This window comes from Malaclemys terrapin, chromosome 2, assembly GCF_027887155.1.
Source record: "Malaclemys terrapin pileata isolate rMalTer1 chromosome 2, rMalTer1.hap1, whole genome shotgun sequence".
Taxonomy (NCBI): Eukaryota; Metazoa; Chordata; order Testudines; family Emydidae; genus Malaclemys; species Malaclemys terrapin.
Genome location: NC_071506.1, coordinates 259,260,871 through 259,279,460, shown reverse-complemented (window position 1 = coordinate 259,279,460; position 18,590 = coordinate 259,260,871). Strand labels below are relative to the sequence as shown.

The window sequence follows — 18,590 nt, the reverse complement described above, 5'->3', positions numbered from 1 at the left end:
CTAAATCACTTATTTGGTGAAACAAAGCAACTGTTGAACAGTACAGGGTAAAACTTCATAGTCATTTTTCAGAAGAGTTGAAGGGTTCTCTGGTTTTCTTTCATTTTTCTTTTTAAATCTTTTCTCTTTTTACCTCTTCTCCTGGTGCGACTTTTGAATGTATCCACTCATCTAATTGATAATGTAATGCTTTCCTAATCCTTACATAGAGGTGACAAACAAGATCAAATGCTATTTGTATATTGTGTGTGCACCCATTTTTACATGCAAGTCCATTGTGGTTATTTAGCTTAAACTTTGAAAGGGAGCCAAACACATGGTAGGCAAGAGCTAAATGGAATTTAAATATCTTAGTTCTGATAATGGGAGCCATTCCTCATTATTTTGATGTTTGGCCATGTGGCTGAAATATTCTTTTTCAAAACTGCACAAAGTTTACTTGGAAATACAGACACATTCTTAGGTTCTTCATGTGAATAGTTTTAAACAATTTCTTCAGAAACTTAGTGTTTCCTGGTAGATATAATTAGAATTTATTTTTGTCTTGATGATCAATGCTGCGACTGCTCTCTGTATATTTTCTCTCACCCACGCAGCCATCCTTAAATCATCCCCCAGATTCACCCATGTTTGCTCTGGGAATGTCCACATACAATATACAAACCTCATATGGATACACAGATTGAAAAATCAATATGCTTGGAAGGCCATAACAGCAGATAGCTTTCTAAATTCTAATGTAAGATAAGAATGATGGTGTGCTTGTAAACCCATTGCACTCCCAGGTGAGTTAAAGTAATAACTCCACCAGCACAGGAGATGTCTGTCTTCTCATGCAGTTCTGCCTCTTCAGTGGTTACGTAAGGCTTCATTCTTCTTTTCAGCAATCAAAATATTTCAGCATCATTTCACAAAGCCCATAGATTAGATACTGTGGAGATGTTAAGAAAATTGCTGTCACAGGATGATTCTTTTATTTTTGTAGTAGTAGTAGCAGCAGCTTTAAGTAAATAATAAAAAGATCCACATGTGGTATTGTATGCCACCAAACTGGGCTGTAGCAAAGACTTCGGGAGGGATGTTGCTGATGTGCCTCAGTATTATTTCATGGCTGCCAGCTGTGGGATTCTTATACCATTCTCTAGAGCACCTGGTACTGGACATTCTGAGACAGGATTCTGAATTAGGATCTCATCCAGTATGGCAATTCCTGTGTTTCTAAGTCCCTCCTCTGGCTCCAGCTGTGGACTGGTTGGATGGATAGAGGCTGCTGTTGGCTTACTCCCCTACACTATTTTACTCCTTACAAATGTCTATATGCAACAACTCAGATTGTCCCTGGGTGTTCTGCTCCTGCACTTTGAGTTACTTTAGCTTCCTCTCCTTACACAGTTTTAGAACATGCTCTTGGAGCTTCTGAATGAAGGAGGAGCAAAAAATATGCAAAGGCCATTCTTCTCCCTTAAAATTTGTCAAGAAACTGGGGCAGGCCGCTGAAACACATTCTCCCAATACCCTTTTAAGAACAGGGTGGCTTCTTTTGAGTGACATTACAAAATGGACAAGGGAGAGTATCCTTTTCCTCTTCCCCCAAGCAAATATTTAACAGTGAGAATGCACTGAAGCATAACACAAGGAGTTGGGGGCACTGGAGAACAGTTGCTGAGCCCTGACAAATTCCAGCAGATCAAGAAACAAACAGGATCTTCATTTCCAGCTTAGAACTGGTCACATGCTATAAACAATTTTAAAAATAATGAGATTTCTAGACATGGTTCTAGGGGATCCCATGAGTTTTTGCGGAATTTAACCTATAACTTTAAGGGGTTGTTGAGAAGAAGTCAAGGGGCTGCAGTAGTGGGTGGAGTTTCCAGCTCCCTACCCATATGATTATGAGAGGTGGTTTTGATGCTGGTGGATCTGCAGAAACAGTGACCCACTGGCCACGCTCTGCCTCCAAAACCACTGTTTGACCCGCCTCTCAAGAAAGGGTCAGATAGGAAGTGCAGAGTTTCCTCAGCATAGTGCCTCACAACTTGTTTTTCCCTCCTGTGGAGCACAGCAGTTTTATTGCATTGCAGTCTTCCACAGACGATGAAGGATGGCAGCATTTCATCCTAATTGCTTAAACATGCAAATACATTGTCTGCATTTGGGGACTTGCTATTTGTACTTTAGTGATTGAAATGTATGGCCTCATCTCTAGTTCTGCTCACTTTTTTTTAAATGCCCTTTCTTACTTTTTGGAGTGCAGAATGTATGTAAGCACCTTGTGCTAAAAATGATGTTTAACTGGATGTGTCAGTGTTTCGCATGACATCTTTGTTTTTTCCTAATCCCATTTTGTAGGGTTACCATATTTCAGCAAGCAAAAAAGAGGACGGGAGGAGCCCCGCCCTAGCCCCGCCCCTGCCCCTCCCACTTCCCGCCCCCCCAGAACCCCCAACCCTCCCCCCGTTCCTTGTCCCCTGACTGCCCCCTCCTGGGACCCCTGCCCCTAACTGCCCCCCAGGACTCCACTCCCTATCTAAGCCTCCCTGCCTCTTGTCCCCTGACTGCCCCAACCCTTATTCACACCCCCACCCCCAGACAGCCCCCTGGGACTCCCACGCCCCATCCAACCACTCCCCACCCCCTGACAGCCCCCCCCAGAACTCCCAACCCATCTAAACCCCTCTGCTCCCTGTCCCCTGACTGTGCTCCGATCCCTCTCCGCACTCCTACCCCCTGACAGCCCCCCCCAGAACTCCCAACCCATCTAAACCCCTCTGCTCCCTGTCCCCTGACTGTGCTCCGATCCCTCTCCGCACTCCTACCCCCTGACAGCCCCCCCGAGAACTCCCAACCCATCTAAACCCCTCTGCTCCCTGTCCCCTGACTGCTCCGATCCCTCTCCCCACTCCTGCCCCCTGACAGCCCCCCCCCCAGAACTCCCAGCTCCCCACCCCCCCGCTCCTTGTCCCCTGACTGCCCCCTCCTGGGACCCCTGCTCCTAACTGCCCTCCAGAACCCCACCCCCTACCTAAGACTCCCTGTTCCTTGTCCCCTAACTGCCCCCTCCTAAGACCCCCCCCAACTGCCCCCCAGGACCCTACCCCCTACCTGTACCCTGACTGCCCAAAACTTTCTCCACTCTCCCCAAAAAGCCCCCCCCCCCGTTTCTTGACTGCCCCCTCCAGAACCTCCCTGGCCCCCTTACCCTGCTGCTCAGAACAGGGTGTTGGGCTCTGTGCGAGCCGAGCCGGACACATGGCTGCGCTCCCCAGCACAACAAAACCCGGTCCCTGGCCCTGCACAGTGCTGCTGGACTGGGCTGCAGGGGAGAGCTGCCGGCTCAGAATGCAGGGCGGATCCGGCTCCTCTACAGCTGCTCCAGAGTCCAGCCCGGGACTTTCCTGCAGCCCTCCCAGCTGCTCGCTCTGCTCTGCCGGGAGAGGGGGGGAATCCCGGACATTTTGAGTGTTTTACAAATTCCCCCCGGACGCTATTTTTAGAACAAAAAGGAGGACATGTCCGGGTAAATCCGGACGAATGGTAACCCTACATTTTGCCTATTCTAACTCCACACCCTGGTAGTCAGTGGCAGATATGAGGCTGCGAAACCCTAACTTGCATTTATTGGTGACACGTGAAATGAGAGTGTGCTTCATAAATGTAGGCAACTTGTTTCTAATAATCCTAGTAGATATTTCTGCCATGGAAATAAGAGCAAATGCCATTACATTTACAGAAACGGGGTAAAAATTAGACATTTTTAATATCCATTCAGCAGTACCTTGCCAATATATCTTGTTCTAAAGGTTAGCCGTCAAAGTTTTGTAATGGAGAAAATTCAAATGAAAAAGCAGAACTGCCTCTCCCCTTTCTCCTCCTGCCCCCACACACAGTTTTGTGCAGAGAGAGAGGTAGGTCGGTTACCAGGGGGGAAAAAATCTTTTATCTTAAATGGATAAAATTAAGTTTCATTACATAGTTGTCATAAGCCGTACGCTCAATTTGCAAACGCATCTAACCTATGCTGTCTAGTGTCAATATATAGATTATTTATAATACGCTTGTAGGTCACAGATTCAAATCCAGCCCAAGACAATAAAGACCAGAAGTTGTTGCCCTCTAATGGCTGTTCTGTATACTGGGTGAAGTGACTTGGTAGACAATGGAAGAGCGTGCTGTTGTTAACATTAGAAAAAATCCTCCACCATCACGAATGGCAGTAATGGGACATCATTGGTGGTGGTTTCGGAAGAGAGGCCAGAATGAATGTGAAGACTGAACTAACCTGGGGTCCCTGGACATGTTCCCTCCTGTTGAAGTTTGAGGCAGATTGATGCAGCAGGGGAGGAGGAGCTTGCATGTTACCAGGTCTGTGGAGAGAGGATTTAATTCTACAGGGATGTCAGTTGGACACTTTCATCAGTCCTCAGTTCACACACGTGCTCTTTAGAGATGAATAATTTATTTAATGTTTGGCAGGGAACAACTTCTATCCTCATTGGTTCAACTACAAGTGGAGGAGACAAGGACCCTATTTATGTAGTCCATCTTCTCACAACTGAACTAGTGAAGATAAAAATAGCTTCCCCGTTGCCATCATATTATTTACCACATACTGTTTACACTATGGAATTTTCAGTGTTGGTCCCTCTGTGACGCTTTTAACAATTCAGACGTATTTTGTTTTAAACCCCAGTAGAACTGCTGCAGGTTTTTTGTTTCTCTGCACTGTCTGCGGCTGTGCTGGTTACCTAGGAAACAGCTATTGGGTGGAATTTGATTTGCTTGGTTGTCAGAGTTATGTTTAAAGTTTCAAGGAGTAGAATGGTGCATGTAGGCTCAGAAAATGTAAATTCATAGCAATATCATTATTTGGATTTTTGGTAGCTTATACTTCGGAAAATTTTGTTAAGAAATAAATAATCAGCACTTGCATTGGGTTTCTGAAGGAGAGTGAGAGAAATTCCTGCACCAGCTAAATGAAGGATTTGTATAGCATAGGGACATTAATTACTCATATAGTTGCCGGGTAATAGACAGAGTTAACATATGTAACCAACCCTAGGGTACTCACGCATGTTCGAAATATAAACTTATTGTTTGGCTACTGCTCTATGGGAATTGCTTGTGTAGAATGGGATTTAATTTCTTTCTACTCAAGTGTGAATTAGCAGAGGCAAACAGTTTTCTATAGCTCTAACCAGGGACTATATACAAAATCAGATTTATTGGAGGGTAGGGGAGATGAAGTTTGAGCACCCGTGCATAGTAAAATGGTAGATATTTCTAGCCCACAATAATATAGTCTATACGTCTCACAATCTCTTGGATCTCAGTACGGGCAGTGACTGACTTCAGTAGTGTGGTCACCTGTCTCAGAAGCCTCTCAATGCACACAGGGATGCCCAACTCTAAAGAAATGGACTGGAGAGCCTGGTGGTTGGTGACTGTTGGCATGAATTTATTTGCAGCTTTCAAGAGAGATGAGAAATCGAAGTTAATAGAAAATAATTTTTACCATTACAATCTTTCCTAATGGTTTTTAAATTGCTGCTTTACACACATGCATGAGGCTGTCTGTCTGAGGGAGGGTTGGGGTGTGTGTGTGTAACGAATTTAATTGTATTTCTGTCTCTGTACCAAATGTTTACAGGCTTCTTCCTGTAAATGTGAATGCCTGGGTCTACCACAAATACTCAAACACAATCTTAAATGTGCAAGTGTCACTTTGCTCCTGCCGTGGTTACTGATAGGAGCAGTGGTCTATCCAGCACAGTTGCAGTTAGTAATTTCTCTTGCCTACTGACAGTTCACTAAATAAAACCCAAAGTTATGTTAGAAGCAAACATCATCATTCTGTCTCATAGGCATCTGCAGACTTCACACTTACATTCTATGAAATGGAATCCAAGATGGAGGGCATATAGTAAATTGGGTCTGGTCCCCGAACACTTTGTATGAACTGGCAAATGGATTTTAAGTGAAGAAAATGCAAGACATTTTTTAAAATTCTGGGGATAACTTAAATACCTAAAAATAAATGTAAATCAGATAAATCAGACTTTTATTTATTTTGCCTGATCTTTGGTCCATGAGACTCTACCAGCTGCAAGGATGGCAATGCATACCATTTTACAAGCAAATGTTTGAAGAAACAATGTAACGGAATGATATTTTGCAAAAACCCATCATTGCTCTGGAGGAGTGAGAAGAACTTTCATACAGTTTTACAGTAGTAGAGTTGCTAAAGCAGTCTGTCATTTATGTATTAGAAGAAACTTCTGAGGAAGGGCATGCAAAAATATGGAAACTCTCACAAAAATACTTGGGAAATGTAATACTTAGACAAAAGACTAGAATTACTAAAAACTTCAAATAAAAGCAAGAAACGTAACAATTTTGGGTGTGCTAGATGTGATAGATTTGTGCAAGATCTTTTCCTTTTGCCAGACAAAGAAGTTTTTATTTGTTAGTTTTAAAAAGTTAGCTGATTTCCCTGAACTAGGAGAGAGGGAGGACAGTAACGGAACTATAATTGCAAAACTTGCTGATTAGGGGAGAGAATTTTGAAAGAAAACCAGGGTCAGGAGAGATTGACAGTTTGAAGGTGCAAAGATCTTTATCTTCCCAGCTCTCAATACACATACTCAAAATAGGAGGAGGGAATTAGTGTGTATTGAAGAGGACTTTCAAGATGAAGAGTTTAATGTGTCCTTATTGTTAAGATAGGACCATGGGAATAGATATTATTTTTCTGATCATTAAATCTGTGAAGAGATTGTTGGAATGAATACCTTTTGAAATTTAAATTCAAAATAGGCTCTGGCAGAGGAAGTAATTTGAAAAATGACACAATTACTAAAGGTTTGTTCTGTTTCTTTCTCTTTAAAGCTAAGCTTGTTAGGTGATGCTGGTTGCTGCGTGGTTGTCACCTTGCTCTATTCTCCTGGCATGTCCAAGGGTTCTTTAAAATTTTATTTTAACACTGTTAATTATGAGGTTGCATGTCCTGTATTTGTAGCAAATGTGCAAGCAGACAAATGTATTGAAATTTTTGCTAAGTAAAAGGTACTCTTAAAGTTTCATTCATGATAGATAGAGACAGACATAGCTTTTAATACTTAATATGCCCAATTCCCATTCACTTGGCGGATAGGGATATAAATGTGAATGTGCATTTTTAGTTCTAATAACACTTTTGTATAATGTTTATTTTATAATCATGCATATAGAATTAGTTCAAGTAGTCTGTAATCTACTTAATTGTCATTTGTTCTTTTATGTTAGCATTTGGAAATGCTTGTGAATGTGTAATATTAAAACCTAATTATTATGAAGGTTAAAAAAGGGAATATTTGGGAAAGTGGAAATTATATATAATGTTTTTTAATAAGAAGGTTCAGATAAGGTGCATACTGAGATCTGAAGACATTTTAGCTAATGAAATTACTTACACCACTCATATCCTCTTTTGAAAAGGCATGAAGTATGTGGTGCTGCAAATATCAGAGCATAGCAGGAAAAGGTAATAGTGGCACTATCCTTTATATAACGAAAGGAAAGTTGGCAGTAAACTGAGTAATCTGAATGTAGACCCCAGTAAAATAGTAGAATAAATATTTGAATGAAAATATTAAACACTCAAGTATAGCTTCTCATACTATCTCCTAGTTCCTAGAAGATAGAGACATGATAATTAAATAGCATGGAAATATGAAGAACAAATGATTCCAGACTAAATTAATCATCTTATTTAAAAACTATAAAATTTGTGGATAAAAAAATGCAGTTAATATAATATTTAGAGTTCAGAAAGGCATGTAGAGCATTTGATAGAAATCTCAGGATAGGTTAGATAGTTTTTATATGGATAGAAAACCAAAGCAAGGTTCTTAAAGGATAATGACAAATGCTGGTGTATTAGTCTAGGAGATTGTTGTCCAATAGGATACCATAAGAACTGCAGTTATGACTGGTTTTATTTAACATCATCTTACTGGTCTGGAAGCAATACAGAAGCAATACTGTAAACAGCACATTAATTAAATTTGCATGTTGCTAATTGGTGACGTGAGAGAACGATGACACTGAGGACAGATAAATAACACAAGGAGATGTAGAATGGTTAAATGTGTACACTGGAAAAAAAACACAATGCAATTCAACCTGAAAAGAACAGGAAAAATGTGAGCTAATACGCCTGAGGAATGTTAATCTACATTTAACAAAGATACTTAATCAGAGGGATATCTGGAAAGTTATTATGTTGAAAAAAGTTTTTTGGTTGATGGTGATAGTCATTTGGTGGCAAAAAAGGAAGATATGATTTTTGACTTTGTAAACTAACATCACAACCCTAGGGAGGCAATGGCTGCTCTCCAAGTGGTACTGTGGCGCACCTGGACTATTGTATATCTCCTAGCATCTGGACACACTAATACCAGAAGGATATTGACAGCAATCAGAACAGCAAACAAAAATGATTAAAGGAAGAGAGGGAGGGGCTATGATACCTATTGCTTGGCTAAGTTATAACCAGTGTGGGAAACTTATAATACCTGTGACACAGAGGAGGAAAAAAGATTTAGTTGTCCAAGGGGAGATAGTAATGGGATGAAATTGGATAAAGGAGAAAAACAGGATGAATAGGAGAATTAATTTTCTAACAGATCAGCCTAATAGACTGTGGAACAGTCTCCCAGTGGAAGTGCTAGAAGTCCCATTACTTAGTTTTAAAAAGTATTTAAAGCCTATCGTGTTGTGTTGCTGGAAATTTTGTCCTAATTTTGGAAAGAACTGAATTTTATAGAGAAATTATTTCTAAGTGCTATGAGTTAAGCGTAAGTATTTTTACGACTGTAAGGCTAGTTTTACTCTCCAAAGAAAGGGTGATACTTTTCTATAGATGAAATGTATCTTTCTACTTTACATTGAAAAAGAATATGAAAAAATAAGAAAATATCTTTGGTCAATTTCGTAACCTCCTTAAATTATGTATTTAATACTCCTGATTAACAGGCTAGTAGTATGTTTCAAATGGTGCTAAGGACATCCCAAAGCAGTTATTTCATGCTCAAACAGGTGAACTGAAAAGATGCCTAAGCAAATACATTAAGTTTTTCCATTCAGAGTTAATAGGGATGTATTTTGTTTTAAATCATATGTGGTGTAGCTAACATTACTGATTTCTAATAATGGTAATATATTTTCATTTGAAACAAAAGGCAATATACAAAAGATCTCAACCCCCTTACAGTCTGTCTAATGCTTATGAATCACCACTGCAATGCAGCTACCGCTGGGGAGAAGTGTGACAGTCTGTTAATATTCTGCATTAGGCACAAAAGAACTTTTGGCCAAAGACACCAGAGCAATCCCTTACCCTTAATTTAAATAATGATGCTATAATTAATATACAGACTTTCGTTTATATGTAACTGCACAGAACTAACATATATAGTGACACAAACCGATTAATAAACTGTGAAATAGTTGCAATAATAAAGCTAGTTCCTTGGTAAAAAATAAAAAAAAGTATTGATGCTTCTTAAGACCCAGGAGGCCCCTGCAAATAGACAACATTATCTGTTTTTGTAACAAGGGTAGGGGATGCTAAGCAAGTTTATGCACAAGTATTACACTCCCCTTCTTCCTTCACCTCAGCTTTAGTCTTTGCTGAAGCGCAGGCCAGAATGTGTTTTCAGAAAGCATTACACAAAGCTGAACCTCAGGGCTATTGTATGTAAAACCCTGATAAATAGATGTTAGTAGTTCCCAGTCCGTTTCAAAGAGAGTTCAGAAATGTTTTAAACAAACATTTAATGCACCCAGAAAACATTGTAAATAATGTAAAACATCGAAATTGCTGACTGGTCCTTTCAGACCAGAAACAGAAATCTGTAGGCTGGATTCAAAGTGGTGCAGGGTTTGGGCTCAGCATATAAAATACCCATTTTCTGGATCTCTGTATGGCTCTCACTCTGTAGGGCATTATCTTCCCCTCTCCCAAACCCAGTTAAGTCAGGCAAGAACGTGCTAATCCTCAGTAAAGGATGTAAATCCTGTTTTAAAAGTTAACAGTTTAAACAATTTCTATTTAATTTAAACGGTTAACCAATTAAAGAGAGAGAGACACACACACCACACCCCGGCATGGCTGGGGCTGATCTGGCCCGCCAGCGCGGCTGGGGCTGGAGCCTCTCTGGCCGTGGTCCCCGAGAGAAGACTCTTCAGAGTCCAAAGGAGAATCTTTTGCTCTGCCCAGGGCACATCACCAGTACCCAGCCTATATGCTGGTGGATGTTGATTCTGGCCCCCCTGCCAGCACGTGGCCAGCGAGTCAGTGTCCAATGCAGTGGACATACTGGAACCCCTGGAGGTTTCACCTCCTCCTACTGCTCCTTCTTGGTGGCTTCAGAGAAACGGGTTACCGCTTCTTCCTACTCAGCACTGGATTCTGACTCCAGCACCGATCCTGGTGCTGACATCCAGGAGATGGCTCCAGGGAGGATGTAATAGAAATGGAAGAAAAGAAAGGAACCCCTCCTCTGGTGCAAGCCGCCGCCTCCTCCCTGGACAAGGCTGTCACGGGACCCAGTAGCCTTCTTGTGCAGGATGACTTCAGGGCCCATCAGGACCTTCTGCAGTGGGTCATGGCGAACCTAGGTCCGGAGATTGAGGAGCTCAAAGCATCAGCACACATCTCCTCCCCACTGCTTCTCTCCCTTTCTTTAGGTCAAACAAAATGCTGCTGTATAAGGCATGTGGATTACACTTCAGTTTCAATAGAATGCTCAGAATAGTGACCAGAACTGGTTTCTGCTTTTCTCTTCCATGGATCCTAAATTCCATTCATTAAAATAGTCACAACTGTTGGATGTTAGTACCCATTGTTTAATGTCCAGTGTCATTTTTTAGGACCAGGTGATAGGGTCTAACTGCATGAAACATCTTGGTCATCAAGATTTTGTTCTGTTTTGAAGTACTATCTTCTGATTGTCAGTCCAATTACAAAATATTTGGTCAAACTTTGGGCATCTTCTATTATTTTGTTGATCACTGCTATTTTCAGTTTCCAGAAAACCTTGAGCTAGTAGCATATGTGGTTATGCAGTTTAGCCCGCGCATTGCCTCTCCAGCAATCAGCCAGATAATGGTGACTGAGTTTCCTTTAAAATAAAAGATATATTTGTCTGGTGGAGTCGCTATTCTTGCTCCTGGAACATAGTGGTATTTTTAATAATTTTTCTTCTTTAATTAGATACCTAGCTTCTGATTGTACTTCTCTGTTAATCTGCCAGAAGAGTGTTCACAAGCGTTAGCCCTTATTAGGTTCCAATAGTTTGTAGATCAGTTCGCAATCAGTTGATTTTCCCATTGTTTTTCCTTCTTCTGAGAGTAAAGATCTTAAAAAACTTGTCTTGAAGTCCAGTTTATAACTGGCTTTAAATTCTTCAAATATTAACATCTTCCTATTTCCATAGGATTGAAAAATGAATAATAGCCTAGTTTTCTCTGCTGAGAAACTTCTAACCCTATAGAGATTGGGGAAGAGCATGGAACTCAGTGCATCTAACTTGGAAGAACAGAGAGCTGAATTATCCCTGCTGGGGTTTGAAACTTCAGTTCCAGGAAGTTTAGATATTTAAAACCTGAGACCAATGTAAACCTTTAAAAAAAATAAAATAGATTTCGGTTAAGGATAATTGTCTGAAGTCTTTACTTGTGGGGGTTGAAACTGTCTTTACTTGTGGCTCTACCCATTATTATGAATAGCCCTGCTTTTAACTCTTGGTTAGTTTAGATATCTGCTTATGTGCACCCATCAATTATGGTGGCAAAACACAATCCATTTGACTGAGACGTGGTCATACTTAACAAGATATAGTCTCCAATTGTTGATCAAGTTACTGCAATATTTGTCCACGTGGTCATTTACCTATTGTTCAGTAGTTTAATTTGAATCTCATCTGTCATGTGCTAGATACTTGGTTGTGGGTGAAGAGCACAAAGCACAAGTTGGGGTCAGGGAGATGGTGTAAAAGTAGCCTGTTTTCACTCTGAACTACCCTGTCTCAAGCTCACTGTATGCAGGTTCTCATCAGCTGCGAATGACTCTGTAGGGCTGAAACATCGAACCGAAACCGAACAAGACAGAGGTCTCCTAGCTTTTATGCCTTCCCCCACCCGCCAGCTGTCCCATCTACGCTGTCAGCAGGGACGAAGTGTTATGGAACTCTGTTCATCAGCTCTGCACCACCGGAAGATCCTTCTTCTGCACTGACGACATTCTCCCAGGACTAGATACTCTGGGCTCACAGACAAAATCTGCCAGATCCTAAAACACATTAGCACCCCAGCTGCCACAGCTCAGTAACATACTCCTTACAGCTGAGAATCAGGAAAGATGGAAATCCTTTTATAATAAAAATGGAATTGCTGGCAGGAAGGAGGGGTTTGTACTTCTGTCTCCCTAACGTTGAAATAGTAGAATATACAGGGTTTTTAATAAAAAAAAAAAAAAAAAAGGGGGGGGGGGGGGCTATAAAAGCGACTTCCAGTCAGCAATAATTCCCAGCCTCTGAATTGAGGCCTTCTCTCCCTCAGGGTTTTTCCAACTCACCAGATAATAGTTTTCTAACTTAACCATAAAGTGATGGCATTGAAAATGTGGTCTAAGTACATAAGCTCCTTAAATGCAACAGAAGCATTGATTCAGTGACACCTCTCAATGTTTTTTTATATTTGATTTCTCCCCCCAGTTCTTTGACTTGTAAAACTTTCTGTAATTCATTATTAGATTTACCGTTTCTCGTGGTTATTTAAAAGGCACCTTAGCTACAGAAGCAAATCAATATTTACAGTGCATTAGTGCCACAGAGAATTTGAAGCCTTGTGATTAGAGTTCATTGCTGTTTTATCCAATCTTCAAAGAAACCACAGACATCAAACGCTATCAGCTGTCATCCTGGAATCAGTGACATTGCACTGGTCCCATGTGCACTTCATCTGGTGGTTTAATTATTGAAGCTCATTTTCTTTGATTTTTTTTCTTTTAATATTTCAGAGAATATCCATTTGAAATCTATAAAATAGGTAAACCAGAAAATTATAACCAACAATACTTTAATAGAAAATCCATTCAAAATATTCTTTTTTATGACCATCACAATTGGGTAGGAGGAGTTTTTGAAATAGCAATATCAGAAAAGTGTAGACGGAGATGATACTTATAACTTGCAATAATTATGGGGTGGTGGAGATTAATCTGTTGGAATAGCTGTGGTGAAAAGTTGTGCTTTAGCAAGGGGTGTGCGATAGAGCTACACTGGCTTGCCACCCATGTTCCAATAAGGCAAAAAGGTCATGTTAAACTTACATATGTGTAACCTGGAAATAAATTTAATATGCGCTTAAGCAGTTATGCTTCATAATTCATTTTTGGTAGAGTCTAGATATTAACACCTATCACTTTTATGTTTAAACATGGAATCAATTTGGGAAAGACCCCATGATGGCTATGTACATGTCAGCAGTAGTTAGTTAGCAAGTAATATCTTCTCATTAGCAATGTGTATACAAGACTCTTTCCTCTCTCCTGCCCTTTAGGAAAATGTCTAATAAATGACTGAAAATGCCTCCTTAGGCAAGCTTGTCACTAAGTGTATTATGTGTGTTGTATACTGTCCTCGTTATATTAGTTTTTTTCTGATGCATATTAATATTTGGGATTCCTTGTTTGTGCAACAGCTGTCTTTTTTTGAAAAGCCACCACTGTTCAGCAAGGTGTAAGTGATTACGTTTTGCTGCAGAAAGATAGGTAATGAAGTGTTAATTGCCATCTCTTTCAGAAAAGTAGTCTGTAGAATTTCATGTTCTTTCCATGATTAAAATTCAGCTTAATCTACTCTGCTTATAACAGTTCATTGAAAAACCATCATATCAAGTAATTGGTAGGGAGAAAATGAAAAGGGAGGGACACCATGCCAGCAAGTATCTATTGGATTTCTAATCTCAAATATTTCTTATAGCAAGTGAACAAAGTGGTTACCTGGCTGTAAGTTATCGGTGCATGTAGTAGGGTTAAGTACTGCTGGTTAGCAAACTCGAGAAATATATTCTGGTGACTGCTGTTTGGAACTGAAATATAGATTGGCATTTTTCTTAAGTGGCACAACTCTTACCACAGAACCACTTGCCTGACCAGGCTAATCTAATAAATGAGAAATGATGTTCAGAGCTAAGGCAAGAACTAAGATACCTTTCTTCATGTGGTCACTTCATTAAGCTTTGTGGTGGTGGTGCCTGTGACTACAGCTGTGTCATCTTTGTTATACAGATCTCTTGGGATTCCATAGTGTTTCTTTTATTATGCTTACGATCTAGAGGAAATGTGATGCTTTACTTTCAGCTGCTTAGCGATGACTTAAGTTTTCAAAGCAATTGTAACTTGAAAACAAAAACACTGTATTTGAGATGGTGTGCTGTATGAGTATATGCATATTTAATATCCAGAAATTAGCTAAAATAAGTAAGGTAACTTCAGTGTGTATATGCTATTCTGTAGGATTTAATTGATCCTTCTTGAAATATTCCTCTAATTACTTCACTTCTGTTTTGATTTTATTAAATATTGTAATTCATTAGCGGAAAACATTCATATCTGTGCTGAAGTAAAACTATTGTGAAATAAAATGTAAGGTTTTGAAAGAGGAAGCAATCCAATGTAATGGTAGTGAAAAAATATTTATTAATTTTTCTCTCTTGCTATGTTCACCAGTAGTGCTCATTAAAAAATGTGATAATTGCTGTTGGGTACTACTCACATTGAATACTTTTTAAAGACAGGAAATCATGTGGCTAAATAAATATTCATCACACTAATATTCTTGCACTATACATTCTGGAGGGCAGAAACTGTGTCTGTCTGTGTGATATTGTAACACCACCCACAACAGAATCTCAGTGCTGATCAGGGCCTCTGTGTGCTAGCGTATAAACTGACATTGCAGAGCCTGGAAAATCCACTTGTTGAATTCTTGCTATTGAATTTTTTTCTTCTGAATGTGTGTGGGACACATGCTATCAACTGCTGTATAATCTAATCTTTCCTGTCAAAGGAAAAGATGGTTATGGTTCGAGCCCTACAGTTCTGAAGATAACTTTCTGAGTCTGGACCAGATGTAAATCAATGTAGCGCTGTCTTCGGGCTGCTTCACTGATTCTGCTGCTGAGAGCTCAGTGTTCTCATGGATTTTTTACCAGTTATTATTTCTGTTACTCAGAGCCTTGTGAACAGACAGAAACTGGCAAAAATCATTAGTGAGACAAGGTGGGTGAGGTATCGCTTCTTGGCTCTCTATGAGCTGAGGGGTGAAAACATTATCTATTATTGGACCAACTTCTGTTGGTGAGAGAGACAAGCTTTTGAGCTACATGGAGCTCTTCCTCAGGTCTGGGAACTCAGAGTGTCACAGCAAAATACAAGGTTGAACAGATAGAATATGTGCTAACTGTTCATGCTAAACTAAGGGACCATTCAAGGAGAAGTGGCCCATTAACACCCCTGTAGTCATAGGACAAAAAGGGGGGTTAGTTGGTTATAGATTGTTAGTTGGGGTTATAGATAAGCCATATCTTTGATTTTTAGTGTCTAACAAAGTTATGAATTTAAGCTCCCAGACTCATCTTATGAAAGTGTTGTGCAGGTTTCCTTTGAGGATGTGGACAGAGAGGTCAGATATAGAGTGATGTTTTGGTGAAAAGTGTGCCACCCACAGGATGTTAAGGGGCCACTGCACCTTGAATGATCCCTTAGACTGTGTGCTAACTACTTACATTAAACTATGCGTTCCACCTTGAATTTAGCTGTGATGCTCTGAGACCATGTGAAAAAAACACCCCGACCAACATAAGTTTTGCTGGCATAAGCGCTTGTATGCACAGTGCTATGTTGGTGGGAGACGCTGTCCTGCTGACGTAGCTACCGCCGCTCATTGGAGATGGTTTTATAATGTTGATGGAAGAGCTCTCTCCCATCAGTATAACACAGCTACATGAGCGCCCTTACAGAGGCACAGCCGTATCAGTACAGCTGTGCTGCTGTGAGCTTGTAAGTGTAGATGTAGCCTGAGTACCTTTCCCAGACCCTAGGAGCAGCTCTGTGTAGCTCAAAAGCTTGTTTCTTTGAGGGCAGGTACACAACAACACTACAGATGACAAAAATCATCATGTCAGTCTCACTCTGTTGTTGAATGGCAAAGCATTGAATGGCACCAGAGGCAGGCAATGAGGGCTGTTTGGGGAGGAGGGAAAAAAGGAGGGTTGGAAGAGAGGGTCACCATAGCATATACTGCAGACTTCTTGTAGTATAATAAATGGAAAGGGAAAAAATGTATCATGTTTCAGGAGGGACCTAGTATGAGAGATCACCAGGGGCTCATGACTGCAAGCTGACTGCCTAACATGTATAATAAAGATTTCTTTCCTACAGTTCTTCCTACCTTCTGCATTCAATTATTGCTAATGAAATACTTCCCTCATCCCGCCTGCCAACCGCTGCAGCTGGAAGGCTGGGGAGTAGGGTACGGTAACAGACACATCCCTGTTGCAGCAGCCAGGATGTTGGGCGAGGGATAGAGAAACAAAGACACTCAAGCTCAAGAGGCTTTGCAGTGAGAGGAGGGGGTGTGTGTGTGTGTGTTTGTGCACACGTGCTCCTTTTCAGTGGAGAGAGAGGGCTGGGGGACTTCAAACGTATTGGGTATTTATTAGCTGGTGACTGATTTGAAAGTACAGTCTAGAGTCAGCACCTTGTAGAAACCCCAGCTCCCACCTCTTTCCTGAGCAGATAAGAAGAGGGGACTGGGGTTCTCAACAGGACATTTTCTCTCAGACAAGGCACCCCCTTCCCACATTTTGTAGTGGCTTCTGGCTAACTGGCTTAATCTCCTGGATAGTTGGTTTCTATTACATTTTTTAAATAGCTGCAGGTAAACTGAGGTTGGTCAATTGATTAAAAAAAACCCTTCTAAAGTAACAGGTGCTTAAGATATTGTAATTGTGCTTATAAAACCAAGAAGTAGCTTCAAATAGTTCACTCTTTGGACCCACTCAGTCCTTGTCTTCTCCTCAGAGAAGAGGGAGTAATTGGTGGTGGTTTTTGGTGGTGGTTTTCAATAAATAAACCCATGTCCACTAGGCAGTTGCCTGAGGTCAGAAGCTAGCCAGTCTGTGCAAACTTTTTGGTTACAACCAGTCACCCAAGTTTTAAAGTATATTTTTGTGTGTGTGAAAGAATATTCAGTTTTTGTTGTTTATTTACCGTTTATTTTGTTCCTTCAGATATGCCTCTTCATGTACGGCGTAGCAGTGACCCTGCGTTGATTGGCCTCTCGACTTCTGTAAGCGATACTAATTTTTCTTCAGAAGAACCTTCCCGAAAAAACCCCACAAGATGGTCCACAACAGCAGGCTTCCTGAAGCAGAACACCCCTGGGATGCCCAGTAGTCATGACAGAAAGGTACGTTTTTGTGTGTAAGGTTGTGTCTGATATATGAGCAGTATGTCTTCATTCCAGAGCCACAATTTTATTATTTTCCGTTAGTTTCAACCTTTATATCCTCTTCATCCAGTGGACATGAAATGCCACCAGAATGACCCTTTTCATGGTAGGATGTTCGGTGTTCTTAAGGATATTGTCACTTATATTCACTAATGGCTTGATGTTTGCCATAATTTTCTTTGGAGCTTTGAGTACTCAGCACTTCTGTAAAGCAGGCCCTAAATGTTGTCAAACATTTTCCTTGAATCTGAATGGGCCACCTCTACAATGTGCCTGATTTTCACCAGTCTCCTCTTAAATCCTGATGTTGCTCCGGAATCTCTGTATGATAACAAGAGCACTATAAGCATACCAACCAGCTGTCTAGTTTTATCTTTCTATTGTAGCAAATAAACATTTCTAGTGTTCAATTTCAGAACTGCTACTCGAGTAATACAAAGAAAAGAAAAAATTGCAAATGTTCTATTCACAGGATAACTTAATTAAAGCTGAAACAGTCAGGTTCACAGTATTTTTTTCCTCCTTCATACTTTCATTTAGAATTCACTATCTCTGTGTGAGCTATGCTGGTAACTAAAGAAACCACCATGAACCTTGTTTCTGTACGCAAGTTATTTTTTTAAGCAAAAAAGCTATTTTTTGTTTTGTACAGTTGCCTGGTATCTTTTTCTCTCCCCTAACTGTGACAGTGAAGATGTTTCATGTTGTCCAACTTTACATTTCTAATGGAAATTAATTACCCAGATAATAAGTTACATTTTCGGTTACTATTGACTGTACTATACAAATTGAAAAGGGATAGAACATCTGAAATCTGATATTTTAGATATGTTTTTTCTTTCTCAAATAGGTGGTTTGGTTAATATCAGCACCAGATTTCAAATGTTACATTACTAGATTAAATCTTATATAAAATAGCAGAAATGCAGCAGAGTTGGGGCTATGTCCTCTGACAAATACATATGTTTTTTGCAAAAGAACGCTCCTTTCTCTTGTGGTATTCTTCCAGCTATTTAAAAATAAAAATCCTAC

General features: G+C 40.3%; 1 protein-coding gene across 12 annotated transcripts in view; it reads left to right on the top strand.

Annotated features, from left to right (window-relative positions):
* PARD3 (par-3 family cell polarity regulator) overlaps positions 1-18,590 on the top strand; it is a 664,911-nt gene that overhangs the window by 294,801 nt on the left and 351,520 nt on the right. For all 12 annotated transcript variants that reach the window (XM_054020950.1, XM_054020949.1, XM_054020947.1 and 9 more), the window contains exon 4: positions 17,338-17,516. In XM_054020950.1, the coding sequence (XP_053876925.1) occupies positions 17,338-17,516 (179 nt within the window). The remainder of the gene's footprint in view (positions 1-17,337; positions 17,517-18,590) is intronic.